The sequence below is a fragment of the Pezoporus wallicus genome, unplaced genomic scaffold, assembly GCF_028554395.1.
Source record: "Pezoporus wallicus isolate ANWC-B61680 ecotype Strahan unplaced genomic scaffold, APGP_CSIRO_Pwel_v1 contig_2384, whole genome shotgun sequence".
In the NCBI taxonomy this organism is placed as follows: Eukaryota; Metazoa; Chordata; class Aves; order Psittaciformes; family Psittacidae; genus Pezoporus; species Pezoporus wallicus.
This window is the reverse complement of record NW_026640488.1, coordinates 196,539-211,172: the sequence shown is the minus strand read 5'-3', so window position 1 is coordinate 211,172 and position 14,634 is coordinate 196,539. Positions and strand designations below refer to the sequence as shown.

Below are 14,634 nucleotides of genomic sequence, written 5' to 3'. Positions count from 1 at the left end.
AATTAATCAAACTGTAGCATTTAAAAGGGGAAAACAAAGCAAACAAAACACAGTTGGTCCATTATTTAAATGATCTTGAAATGATTAGCTTGTTATTGCCTTGGGTGATACCTGGATTCCTCCCCACCTTAAGGAACGTTTGGTTTGACAACAGGAAAGGCGTACATATGCTGTGTGTTAATTTAGCTAATCACAGAAAGAAAGCATAACTTGATCCAGTGTGTAAGAGAGTACTTAGATGGCAGGAAGTGCAGGAATGGCCCCCATTCTTCATCTTGTTTTCTTTTACTTTGCAGTCTACTCCTTTACATCTAGCAGCAGGCTACAACAGAGTTCGAATAGTCCAACTTCTGCTTCAGCATGGTGCAGATGTGCACGCGAAGGACAAAGGGTATGTAAAATGGAATGAGTTATTATCTGTTTGCAGAAGTGGTCTTGTATTAATCAAGATGAAAAATTATTTCTATTTCACATTGCACCGTAATCTCTAATAGCTGGCTGAGAATTTGACATTTGCTTCCAAAGTCTGAGCGTGGTTTGTCATAAACTTGTGTTAGAGCCCAAATAACAGATTAGCTGTGATTGCACTCAAGTCTCCTATTACACCTTTAAATTTTCTTCCAGACCTTACTCTTTTTTTAGATGCACAGACTACCCTGTGAAATCATGCACTAATCTTATTATTTTAGGAAAGGCAATGGGGAGAAGATGCATCAGCTTAGGGGGAAAAAATGTGCATTGAAAAATTTGTCTATAGTTTCATTATCCTGTCACATATATACATAGATGTAATTCCAAGTAATGTCAATAACTCTTATTGCTCACAGCTAGTGCTCTTTGGAGACCTATTTTGATTGATGTTGCCTGCAAAAATCAAAATACAGAAGAAGCAAAACTATTCTATTTTTGCAGTATGGATGTTAGTTATGTAAGACACCAGCCGTAAGTGTACAGCAGTCAGAAATCTGGAACGATAATGTTGTTCTGAGCCGTAAGTTTCTGAACTGTAAGGTTATGATTCTTACGGTGCTCTCATAGGAAGGCTTAGTCCTAACAGTGTACAAACTGGGACTCTGGTTAAGGGTACGCATTTTGTATTCAGAGTCCATAGAGGTAAGATGTTAATGAGTGCGTGTTCTGTCTCTATCAGAAAACTTAATGTACTTCCTATATCTTCATTTTCTGCTGTTAAATGTTGAAAGAGATGTTAAATTGAGATCTTCGCTTTTTGTTTTTTTCCTCTTTTCTTTCCAAAGCCGCTCCCAAGAGTACTTAAACTCTTGAATATTGACTGATTATAGCACTTTTGCCTATACATTCACCCCTAATGGCTTTTTTGATCAGAATTGTTGTGAATTGCATGATGACACATTATGGAAGTCAAAAAAAAACCCTCAAAACCCCCCATAGTAAAGCTGCATGTAATACCTGCTCAGGTAGATCCAGCACTGTTAAGCAAGTTTTGGGCATTTCAGACTTCTCTGAAATTTCAACATCACTTAGTAGAAAATTCCCATGTGGATGCTTTAATGAGATTTGAATGCTCTATCTGGAAAGTATGAAAAGTATAAAAGGTGGTTAAGTTAAACTTGAGCAGGGGGTACGGAGGGGAAAGAAAAAAGTGAAAAATTATACACGTACTTTCTATTAAACCTAAAGCCAACCCAAACATACTTGGAAATGCCTGACATCCCAGCGAGCTCCCTCTTTTTTTAGCAACATCACACATTTACAATCAGTGTGTGCTTTGTTCGTCCTTGCTGTTTCTTATTTATATATAATTTATAAGTGAATAGGCTATAAATATATGTCATTTATTGTTTATGGGACTAAATTGGATTACATTGATTTTATAGACCTGTTAGAGTCTGTTCAATAGGGTCACTTCAGAAAGAGTCTGAAGGAGCTGTGCCACCTCTTCAAAATGGTTGTCACTTCTAGTTACTCACAAAGAGAGGACCACAGCCAAGGAAGCAGCTCTTTTACCACTGTTCCTTTCGTTGCCTTACTGCTATTGTGCACAAAGTCACAATGTGCTGGAAAGGGGAGGGTATGCTGCAGAAGCAGCCAAGTGGATCGCTGCACTGACTGTCTTTGCTGATGAGACCTTGAAGGCCTCAGTCCTCTTAGATGACGATCATTTTGGAAGAGGGCAGGTTTCTTGAGTGCTCTGTGGGCTGGATGCTCTCTCTCTCACACACATACACTCAAAAGTTGTAATTAAGAAAAGAAATGATGGAAAATAACAGTTTGACAAATTTTCCTCTCCTGTAATAAGTGTTGCTTCTGAGAGCATTTGTCTTAAAATTAAGTTTACCCTGCTGTCTAGTACTTGATGCGCTAATGCTCTTTGAGTTGATTTTGCAATTCTGGGGATCATACCTTGTATTTTTCATAATTATTGTTTTCAGTATATTATGCATCCGGATTTGTTGAGCCATAACTAGCCTGTCTTGCTCAGCTTGAATGAAACTCATTTTGTCCTCTCTAATAATTATCCTCGTTGCATCTCCTTTCCAATATCTGGCTTTTTTATTATGGCTTGCGCTTATGACTGAATTCCTATTATTTACTTTACTAGTGTCATTTTTAAGTATGGTCTCCAGTAATATAGCTGTCCAAAAATTACAGGGACTCTCTGAGAGGTATCTTGCACAGTTGAAGAGGTTGTGCTGTAAAACATGGAGTAAAATCAGGTCATTCTACAGTCTAGAGCAGCAATTTTATTCTTGCTGGATGTGGATATTTTCTGTGGATATTTTACATCTTCATAATATATGCGGGAGTTACATTAGTGTTATCTGGGGGAGTTTTGCCTTTCACATAGCATTTAAAATACTCAGGAGTTCATGTTTAGGCAGAAACAGAACAATGACTTCTCTTGAGCAAATTGAATGTGGAATGGAACTCTCCCTCCCGTTAATAGCTTCAAGAAAGATCATTTCAGAGCCAATTAATTCTAATCTTAGTGGTAGATTAAACATCTGTGGCCTCATAGGACAAAAAGAATTTTAATGCTACTCTCAAGTAACGTGCTATTTGGGAAGGGTAGATTTTTCCATTTGTTTGTGAACCTTAATTTTTAAATACTTGAATGCTTAAATATTTTGGATTTAATTTGATTTCTCTTCATCTCTCAGTAGAGAGAAGATTGTTCCCCCTTCTGTAAAAATGCCACTTAAATAAGTTCTGTCATTTGTCTTCTTCCATACAGTGGTCTTGTGCCTCTTCATAATGCATGTTCATATGGACACTATGAGGTTACAGAGCTGCTGCTTAAGGTAAGCAGATCGTGTATGTCATTTCAGAAGGCTGCAACTGTAGGTCTTTCTGTGGTACAGTATCAGTGGGGGCTTTTTTGCCCTACCTGATTTCTTTGGGTAGGTAGTAGAGCTTCATTTATTTGAATTTTTCTGTGGAAAAATCTGTTCTACTAAAAACTTGCTCATACCAGTATTTTTATAGTGAACTTTTGTGTATGTGTTCATATACCTAAGAGCAGAACTGATTTTTATAATGAAATGACAATTTATAAGCTTTTAGTTATTGATGATGGTTTCTTACTAATACAAGGCTTTCTTTGCTGTGCTAGCATGGTGCCTGTGTGAATGCTATGGACCTCTGGCAGTTTACGCCCTTGCACGAAGCAGCTTCCAAGAACCGCGTAGAGGTTTGCTCCCTCCTGCTGAGTCACGGTGCGGATCCCACGTTAGTCAACTGCCATGGCAAGAGTGCGGTCGATATGGCTCCAACACCTGAGCTAAGAGAGAGACTGACCTGTAAGTGGTTTCAAGGTGGAAACTGTTGTCAGTGGGTGTAAAGGGGTGCTTTTTGTTCAAGCCAGCTTCCTTGTACTTCACAAGTAGATGCAAAGGAGCAGAGTAACTGCAGCACTTTGAAGTATGCAGATACCTGTAATACAGGTATGCAGGTACCTGTAATACACTGTTTGTGGTATTGCCTGGTTTTCTTAGGTTTAAAATTTTTAAGGCAGCGCTTAATCATAGGGTGGTTTTTATGCTTCGAGTCCAGTTAAGATACAGAAGAGCCTCTGTATCCCACTTAAAGAGTAACTTCCAGAACGTAGGTAGCTTCGGTGTGCAGGCTTGGAGATGGAAATTCCAGGACCTTCTTTTGTAGTCTTTGAAATCCGTATGCTGTTTACCAAAGAGTGTTTCAGCTCTAATTTGAGTTTGTCTGCCTTTGCCTCTACTGGGGATTCGTGTGTTCATTGTGATAAACTGTAAAGAGATAATTAAATGATACAAGTATGGAAACAAAGCATTACGAAGGCACAGAAAACTCCTTGAGAAGTAAATTCTGAACTCAATTATAAGTAAGCCTTTGGTTTTGTCTGTCAACTTCCCTGTCCCGCAGAAGCCACCTGACACACTAAGAATATGATCCTGCAGTACTCAAAGTCACAGCTGGTCAGGTTGTCGTCTGTCACTATTCTTCGCGTGTGAAGGTAGTGAGATCATTTGCAACAGAAAGCTTGGCTCTAGGAGAAAAGAGGAGGGCATTAGTGTCTTCTAGCTACTCCTCTACTCTCTGGGCTAAATTGGGAGATGCTTCTGGCTTTGAGGCTGGTCAAATTACCATTTGTTTAAATTAGCAAGCAAGCAACTAAAATCTATTTAAATTTTGTTTTATTTCTGTATTTATAGTTCCTCGAGAGGAGTGGGGAAAGATGCATATCCATTAATATCCACTGAAATGTATACACAATTGTGAGCGTTATGCCAAATTTGGCAGTAGCTTGATGGGACATCCTGTAATTGCATACCCAAAATAACATGATTAGTATTTGGTTTTATACTTTAGGAATAATATCACATTTATTTGTTATTTCAGGTTTTATTTGTACTCGTGCCTTGAGTAATGCTTTGTTTAGAAAGAAATACTAATTCTGTTTGAAATGAAAACTAGAATGTTGTTATATTTATTCTTATTCCTAAATCCACAAATGCACCAGATGTTAAAATAAAGGGGGGGAGAAGAAAGCCCCTCTTAAGGAGCTTAGTATTACAAGTTTGCTTATGAAAGAAAAAAACTGATATTTCTACTGAGATTGAGCTTATTTTCTTTCTTGTTCTCATGTTCAGACATCATTCTTGCTAACCCAGCTTTCATTTGTACATTTTAAGGGAAATTTTTCAAACTCAAAATGATTTGAAACTAAAATGAAGGAGTTGCTGAACTGAACAAGATGTGACACTGAAAATAACAAAATTACCTCTCTGTACTTGGAAAGATAGAGCTGCTATCAAAATCTGTTTCATCTTTATAGTAGAATGGTTTCAAATGCTTAGCTGGTTAGCTTTCTTTAAGAGTTTTAATATTTTATATTCAAATTATATGTATTTATATAAATTTATACATATAATTCTATAAATATATTTATTCAGGCTTTACCTTGAATTATTTGTCATTGTGAATACAATGAGGTTTTTGAAAAGCAGCTAATGCTTTTCTCTAAAGAGCATGCAGTAGCACTGTGCTCACTTGAACACATAGTTAATTTAGAGGTCCCATGCATTTAAAATCAAGGAGGTGGAGGATAAAAGGCAGAAAAGCTACAAGGATTTTACTCAAGGAGTCACTTCCCCTCTCCTTTAGTATGACCCTTTGGTTTCATTATACCATTTTCTGTGTCCCAGGTCATCTATTATCTGAAGATGTACAGAAATACTCTTTATTTCCTCTTAATTGAGCATAGCTACCTTTCTTCAATAACATTTATAAATGTGCCATGTTGCTGAATATGAAATGCATCTTTTTCCTCTAACAGATGAATTCAAAGGACACTCTTTATTGCAAGCAGCCAGAGAGGCAGACCTAGCCAAAGTGAAAAAGACACTTGCTTTGGAGATCATTAATTTTAAGCAGCCGCAGTCGCATGAGACTGCACTGGTAAGATTACACAATCAATCCATTTGTTTTATGATAAATGTGGTGGTAGTGCTATTTGATGAGTTTTATTTCTACATTATGAAAATATATTCATCATCTGAGATTGAGGATTTGCCATCAAATACGTGATACATAAAAATTAAATTCTAGAAAAAACGTCATATAATTTTTTATCCCTTTTTTTTTTTTCCTTCCTGGTAGATTACAGAATCTCTCCAGCCACTCCTCACCTGTTATGTTTCACTTCTCTTTCCTTTTTTTGCCATCGTCCTCTTTGTTTTTTAGACCAGTTGCTGTGGTTTTTCTGGAGTTAAATTCTATTCCAGTGGCCCAGTGCTTCCTTCATGTTTTGTGTTTGTAAACTTGGATTACAAATTTTCTTCATAGGGTACAGAAAATTGTGGAAATAGATGCCAGGTGTATATCACAGGTCTTACAGGATTGAAATAGTACTCACAATGCCATATTAGCTATGGAAACAGAGGTCTGAAAATTTCCTGGCAGTATCCTGCTCTTATTATTTGAAGCAGCAGTGCAGGAAAAGAACACAGCTGGTATCCAGATGCAGTGTGGATGTTGAACTTAAGAGGGACTGATTGTGTTATTAAAACAATTATAGTTATGATACTTTTATTCCAATGGAACATTTTCTTCACAGTGGTAGGTCTCAGCTCCAGGCATACAACTGTATATTTAGTTTTACAGACATTGAGATTTTGATCAGAACATTCTGTGTTGAGTACCAAGCATCCATATGCTCTGTTCTCTCCATGAAGAACTCGGCATCCTAGCCTGAACTTAAAAGCAAGACAGAGAAGAGAGATTTACAGGCTGAACATGAAGATAGTATGAAATTTGAAATTATGTTATCTTTTTCTTCCTGAGTGTATCAGCTGCTGGCGTGTAGCATCTCTTTAGCTGTGTAGTGAGCACTTCGTAGTCCTGTGGTGGTGGTTGCTCTTCTCCACCTGCTCATTCTGCAAACAGCGAGGCAAAATGGGATATTTTAGCTCTATTAATGTCTTCAGTTCATTGTTCAATAAGTGTTTGACTGTGACCTCTCAGTTTTTGCCTCCTGTACTTGAGATTTCCAGGTGGCAAGACTTAGCCTCCAGGATCAGATGAGGTTATGTACAATCTAATCAGAGTCCCTCTGTAGAAAGCTAGGCTGTTTCAAGCACCGTCTTTACCTCCTGTGTGCATTATGTGCCGGTTCTGTCCTGACAGTGGGTTAATATAGGGGTTTTTGTAAGTGGCAAATAGCTTTAGAATTAAAATTGTTTTTTCTGGGTAGAATAACTTAGCATTGATCACTAGCTTGTGTTTTCAGTATGTTATGTGCTTCAGCAGAAATATGATGGATACTGTAAATTTTATAGTCTGATGTTTAGCAGAGTAATTAAGAGATGAAGTCATTGATCTTAAAGCTCTTTGTCATCTGTGTAGTTGAAGCATAATTTATGTTTACTTTCTTGCAGCACTGTGCTGTGGCCGCTGTGCATCCCAAGAGGAAGCAAGTTACAGAACTATTGCTCAGGAAAGGAGCAAATGTTAATGAGAAAAACAAAGAGTAGGTTTCCAAAAGTTCTTCATTTTTCAGATGACCCTGTCATACTAGGAACGTAAAACTAATATACTCCCCCTCTTTTTTTTTTCCTAGTTTCATGACGCCTTTACATGTTGCAGCTGAAAAAGCTCATAATGATGTCATGGAAGTTCTGCATAAACATGGAGCAAAGGTAACCTTATTTACACATATTTAAGGCAAAAGGCAAGAAGAAGGGTTAGATTGGTTATACACCAAAATACTATATAACACTAACCAGTGTTAGTTTTTATGATAGTTGTTGCTTTTTCTTCTGTGTGCCTTGTGCTTCTCACGTTAACCTTGAAGTGTGTTTATCTTGTATCAGTATAAAGATGTTCAGGAATCCCATTTGAAAATTAGGTCTTCTTTCCAAGTAACTGAATACAGGCATTAGGAGTCTAGCTTACTCATTTGTAATGAATCTTGCTACTCGTTTCTAATAAATGTTTTCATCTAGGTGCCTCTTGCTGCTTTATCTTGTTGGCTTGAAAATATCCAATGTCTAAGTTTGCTGATGCTGAGTTTAGTAGCCTACTGCTGGGCATCCTCTTGCTTGCTTCTCATTCTCTTTGTCAGATTGTTTTGCCATGCCCTTTAGCCATTGATAGGTGCTGACCAAAGTAATTTGTGAGTCTATGGTGAAGCTTGCTTAGAAACACGTGGTACAGCAGAGGAAAATATAACTGTATTTAGAATGTCGTTTATGCATCTTTCGGAAATATTTCAAAATGATGTTGAGTTTCAACAGTAAACTTGACATGGTAATGGTATACTTAGCACTTAATTTTCTCAGAAACTCTTCTTGATGGGTACTTTATTTGCACTGGTTAAAATATACTTAATCTCCATAATTTGGCTTTTTAAAGCTCCACATTACTCTCTTTGAGTTTTTATTTTCATTCAGGTAGCTAGAAATTAAGAAATATAACTGTAATAACAATCTAATAGTCAGTCTTGATGTTCTAGGAGGTGCTAGCAATGTAATTGTATGCATAGTTAATACTAAGTCTTTTTATTTTGAAACAATGAATTATAATTTCTAAGCCTTTATGAGAGCTGATTGCCAGATTTCAGTATCTGATTCACTTGCGGTACTTTAATGGCGTCATGAAATAGCTTAACAACAATACCATGACAGAGTTAATTGCATTTGAGAATGCAGTGCAGTGGAGGGGGAAAGCAGGCCCAGAGGTCTCAGTTATAGTCATTAAAACCATTCATTGTTGTTTTCCCAGATTCACTCTTAATAGCATACATACGCACTCAAAGTGAAAAAAATACATTTTGCCATAGAAATAGATACACCATTTCTTTATGGATTTCATTTTGCCCAGGGATTCAGTACTGATGGTATTTGGATAGGCACTGAACTGGATGTGCTGGAGTTTCAAGTGTATTGATAGCAATGTACTACCTGCTTTGAAATGGAAGGACTTTCTGTTCTGGGAAGCCTGCTACTATACTGTAGGTAATTAATTTAATGCTCCCTTGAAAATTTAGCTCTGTGTAGCTAAGTTAGGAGTAAGCTCAAAGACTTCATCTTTACTGGAATGGCCTGATTTTATTGTTTGTGTCAGGAGGTGATCCTGCCCCTTTACTCTGCTGTTGTGAAACCTCACCTGGAGTATTGTGTGCAGTTCTGTTGTCCTCAGCATAAAAAGGACATGGAACTGTTGGAACAAGTCCAGAGGAGGGCCACGAGGATGATCAGGGGACTGGAGCACCTCCTGTATGAAGGCTGAGGAAGTTGGGGCTGTTCAGCCTGGAGAAGAGAAGGCTGCGTAGAGACCTCATAGCAGCCTTCCAGTATCTGCAGGGGGCCTATAGGGATGCTGGAGAGGGACTCTTCATTAGGGACTGTAGTGACAGAACAAGGGGTAACGGGTTAAAACTTAAACAGGGGAAGTTTAGGTTGGATATAAGGAGGAAATTCTTTCCTGTTAGGGTGGTGAGACACTGGAATGGGTTGCCCAGGGAGGTTGTGAACGCTCCATCCCTGGCAGTGTTCAAGACCAGATTGGACGAGGCCTTGGGTGATATAGTTTAGTGTGAGGTGTCCCTTGCCCGTGGCAGGGGGGTTGGAACTAGATGATCTTAAGGTCCTTTCCAACCCAAACTATTCTATGATTCTAGGAGCACATTCTGATGATAGCTTGTAATTCTTTTATATCCTGAAGCAGGGGTTCCTAAATCATGATGCATCAGGCACTTGGGCTGAGTGATGGTGATAAGAAGCCCATAGTTATCTGTGGTCCAATATTGAGTGGTGTGTTTCGTTTGTTTTTTCCATTGACAGTATGCAAATAGAGGTATATGACGCTCATTAGAACTCATTCGTTGTATCGTGATGTATGCTTTCTAGGTTATTCTGTGGCTAGCCATTCACATTTATGATCTAGTAAAGCACTTAAGTGCATGACAGCAGACCACTCATAGTTAAAATTAAGCGTTATTTCTGTATTGCAATAGATTAGGTCCCTCTTTGTCAGTCTCCAGAGTTCCTCAGCTGTAAAACGGTAGGTAATGCAATCATGGCTTTTCATGAGAGATGGGTCATTAAGACTTACGAAGCATTTTGAAATTCCCAGATGTATATGTTCTAGAGTATTAATTAGTTAACTAGGCATATTTAATCACTCTAAAATATTTGTGTTGCTTGTATATTGCCATTTGACCTCTTGTTCATGCTTTGACTGTAGGCATTCAGTTCATCAGACACTCTTTAACATTGATATTTATTTGTTTCTGGGTCTTGGAACATGACAGCTTTAATCCCTTAAGCATGATACAGGTTTTTTTATTTTCTCCATTTGTTATATTTCTGGAAGCTTTTTCTTCCTGTTTACTTACTTAATGCCTTGAATTTTAGTTACTTCATAAGACGTAGTCAGACATACTCTTTGATCCTGTCTAGTTATGATTTTTATGGGAGGGTTCTTGTGAGCTGGTGAATCAGGTCCCACTGCAATAGCAGCCTCGCAGTGAATATCCATTTGTTCTTCAGACAGCACTGTCCTGCAGTTCAAATACCTCTTTTCCATTTTGATGCTTCCTTTGCTGAGTTATTTGCAGTGAATAAACTGGTTCTTCTTAGCCTTTGTTTTGGAAGGCTAAAAGCCCCAAACACTTAGTCTTCCCTCATACAGGAACATTGGCATTTCCTGATCATCCTTATAACCCTTCTCCTCACTAGCAGCAGAGGAATAGTTATGATAGGTGGACCACTCAGTGGATAAAGAACTGGCTGCATGGCTGCACGCAAAGGAAATCTTGGAGCTCAGGCAATGAGAATGGAATTGATTCCTCCACTGCCTTATATGATGGCACTTACATATCTCTAATGTAAATGCTGGACTGATGTGTTCTTGGGTCATGTTTGCCTTTTTGGTACACATAACACAAGAGTACTCAGACCCTTCCTGTAGTCTTGTAGTACCCAGAGACTGTCAGGGTATTTTTCTTGCAATTTTTTGTATTCGTAACCCTTCTGCACAATTCTGCTGTGCCAAGATCATTTATAAAGATATTAAAATACAATTATCCCACAAGCAATTGTTGAGCAACTCACCCCCTTTCAGTACATTCAGTTCTTTTACCAGTCTCTAGTTTTCCATATAAAATAAATTAAAATTTCCCGTGTGACCCCATATCAAATGCTTACTGAAGTGTGGATGGATGACACCTACCATATTTTCTTTACTTTGCAACCATTACTTCTGTCAAAGGAAAGGTGCTGTATAAGTCAGCTTTAATCTATCTTCTAGAAACCACTACTGATTATATATAGAGGGAAACAATTTGAGACAGATGAGTAACTAGGGCTTCAAAGAAAGTGGAGATTTCTTCTGCTGAAATACAGTGCCAAAAGGCAGCCACCTGATCCACAAATACAAAATCCACTAATGGATTTAGGAGACAGTCGTGAAGTTTTTTAGGTGGAAAATAATTTGTGATTGTTTTAGCAGAAGAGAAGAAACTGCTGTTTTCAGAAGGAGAAGCTGTGATTTGTGTCAGACAGCAAAAGTGAGATAATGGGAAGTATGTATACTTTTCATGTTTTGCAAAACAGGCTGAAGCATGGTAAAGACTGTTTTAGGGTATTTGCTTGGGATGAATAAGAGATGGCTTGTTGTCTTGGAGCTGGATTTGATTATCCTATATTTTATTACTCTGTAAATTTCCTGTTTGAAGTATGTTAGACAATAATGAGTGAAGGGCTGCTTAAATAATGTGCTGATCTAGACATATTTTGCAGCAGTATTTCTAAGAACATTTGTATTGGCAAGAGTTAACCCATATTCACGAATTGCTTATTTTGGTGTGTTTTGCTGGCCTTCAATGACAGCACAGACTAGATTTGTAATTTGAACTGTGAAAAAGTCCTTAGTGCACATCACTTGCACGTCAGCATGTTACATCTAAGCAATGCTCGTTCCATGGTCAGTGGAGACACTGACTTGTTACTTGAGTTTGCAAAGTTGACTGTCAACTGTACGTCTAAAGCACAGATGAGAAACCTTGGGGCTTCCTAGAGTTTTCTTCAAGATGTTGATCATAAATATCTGTGGTTTCAAGTGCCATAACCAGTTTTACCTGTTTGCCTGAACTGCAGTGTGAAACAGCATTTCACACCGCTTCTAATTTGATGTTGGATATCCTCAAAGTACCTTATGAAAAATACAAACAGAGCATCTTTAAAGAATCCTCAGGCATAAACTATTATATTAGACCCATGAACAAATCTTCAAGTGCCACAACGGTATCTTTGAAGATGGTTAAAATCCTTTGTTTAAAAAGAAAATCTTTTGAAGGTGGTGAACTAAGGAAAAAGTCACCTTCATCCTGTTTTGTTTCATTGCTAGGTAGTTGGATACCTCTTGTAAGTGGCTCCTTGTCTGAATGTATAGATACATGGGAAATTGAAAACGTTCAAAAAGACAGCTTTCTAGCTGTGCGAAAGAAAAGGATTAAGGCCTTTTCTGAAGTGGAATGATTGTTGGAAAGACCGACCTGCAAGCATGCAAATACACTGGTATCTTAGGCAAGTGTAGACATGCCATGATGAATACTGTTTAACTGTGTTATGTTTCCAGAGGATACTGCTGAAACTATTCATCTGCAAGAGAAAATGAGCCTTTTCTAAGGTCATGTCCAACAGTGTCTCTGTTCATAATGGTAGCAGAAATGGCTTCATTCTGCTCTGCTAGAAGCATCTTTCTTTATAGATATTTGCATAATACAATTATTTCTGTGTGTTGGAGTAACGTGTGACCAACCTTTCATGACCATGGATTTGAAAACAGTCACCATTTAGCTAGACGCACACAACAGGGTTTGTATGACTTGGTTGTGTAATACATTTGCTTCCAACATTTTGGGTAGAGGTGTGATTTTCTCAGGAAAGAATAAGCATTGAAAAATTAAATTTCCTTTAGAAATGCAGCAGGTTCTGGACTATGATGATTAACAACACAAAGAACTGTGTGATCTGTTGCGATTGCATGGTTTATTTTCTCACTGCTTAGACATCCAAACTCAGTGACATTAATCTTGAGCTTTTATGCAAAGGGACAACTGTGGAACATATGGCTGTATCATGTAGGAGCTTTCAGAGTGAAACTAGACCTTCTTGTTTTTCCATTGTCGTCTTCTGACAGAGCTTGAAATTGCCACCAGTGCCTCTTCATTCCTATCTTGTTTATTGTTGGTGATGCTCAAAGACACAAGACATACTGCAAGTTGTCTTCAGAATAAATACAGCAGGAGAGCAGTTAAAACACTTGCATTGCAGAGGAGGATACTCTGATACTGGAGCTGCTGGCAGAGCACAAGTTTTACATGTGATTTTTAGAACGCACATCTAGAACCATCTCACAGAGAAGACTTCAGTGCTTGGAAGATGTCACATCTTGAGCTGCTGTAGTGTCAAGGATTAGGGGGGGATATTTAGGGCATTTGATATGAACAGAAAGCTGATAAGATTGTAAAGTCTTGCCAGAAAGGTTTCCTGAATAGGCCCCAGCTGTTGGACTACCAGAAGTGCCTGGCAGCCAAGGGAATATTGCTGTAGCTGTGTATGCTGCTCCAAGACAGCAGCAGTGCAAGGGGAAAAAAATCTCTTCGGTGTCTGATGATACATGACCATTTTGATTTCTCTACTGCATCTATCCAGGATGGGGAAAAAGAAATGAAAAGGATTTTCCAGAAAAACACTTTTCCCCTGATAAATGCATTCTGCTTTCAATGCTACGGTTTGAGCAGTGGAGTGGCTGCTTTAATGCTAAAAGGTGAGGAGAGCAGAGACAGTCTGTTGGGGAATAACAGCTGTCAAATCTGTCATTTTTAACTCCTTGCAGAAAATTTGTCTGTAAAGTAATTCAGGAGATGCAGCCTTCTAATTTTACCTTGCTTATAAAGGGAACCAGTTGAATATTTCTCTTGTTTTGATTAGTGCAGCTGGAATAGTCACACAAATAAGGCAGTACACCTTGGGTATTTTACATTTTTTCAAATAGAGCTTAAACTTGACCTTTGAATTTGAAAGGATGTATGTTTTTAGACCTTCTGTTGGGCAGTGGTTAACTCAGGCTTACATCTTACGAGATTTCATTTTTATGATAGTCTTAATTTGTATTTCAATTTGTAATGCGCAAATTGATTTTCATTTGGAAATAAATCCTATTGCCTTCAGCCTTAGTGCAGTATGTTCTTGGGTTGGTTTTAGACAGTGCTGCATGATTGATGAGAGCAGATCTGCCTCAAAGTGGACATATTCCCCATGAAATTGCCCTGCAAAGCCTGATTCTGCTCCTGAGGGGAAAAAAAAACAGTTTCATTTGGTGCATGCATCCCTCTGTCAGCTCTTTGTCCCAGGAGTAAGCAGGCATTCCTTCAAATGGCTGGCATTATATTCTGCCACAGGAATCAATTACTGGCAAAGATAACTATTTGGTGATGGGTGAAAGGAGACCTGCGTAAGACATGTGAGATGATGGATCTGATGACTCTGCCAGTGTTCTTTTCAAATGAATATTAACATTTTTTCCGGGAACACAGTATCAAATTGTGCAGCATGAATACCTTGCTGCTGTTCTTCCACAATTTGTTCAGCACAAGCATGTTTAACACAGGAA

The 14,634-nt window shown here is 38.2% G+C and overlaps 1 protein-coding gene across 1 annotated transcript in view; it reads left to right on the top strand.

The window, feature by feature from the left end:
• TNKS (tankyrase) overlaps positions 1-14,634 on the top strand; it is a gene marked incomplete at its 5' end in the record, with an annotated part of 139,819 nt that overhangs the window by 94,011 nt on the left and 31,174 nt on the right. The window contains 6 exons of the mRNA XM_057419188.1: positions 297-391; positions 3,215-3,281; positions 3,593-3,779; positions 5,792-5,913; positions 7,392-7,483; positions 7,574-7,652. Of these exons, the coding sequence (XP_057275171.1) occupies positions 297-391; positions 3,215-3,281; positions 3,593-3,779; positions 5,792-5,913; positions 7,392-7,483; positions 7,574-7,652 (642 nt within the window). The remainder of the gene's footprint in view (positions 1-296; positions 392-3,214; positions 3,282-3,592; positions 3,780-5,791; positions 5,914-7,391; positions 7,484-7,573; positions 7,653-14,634) is intronic.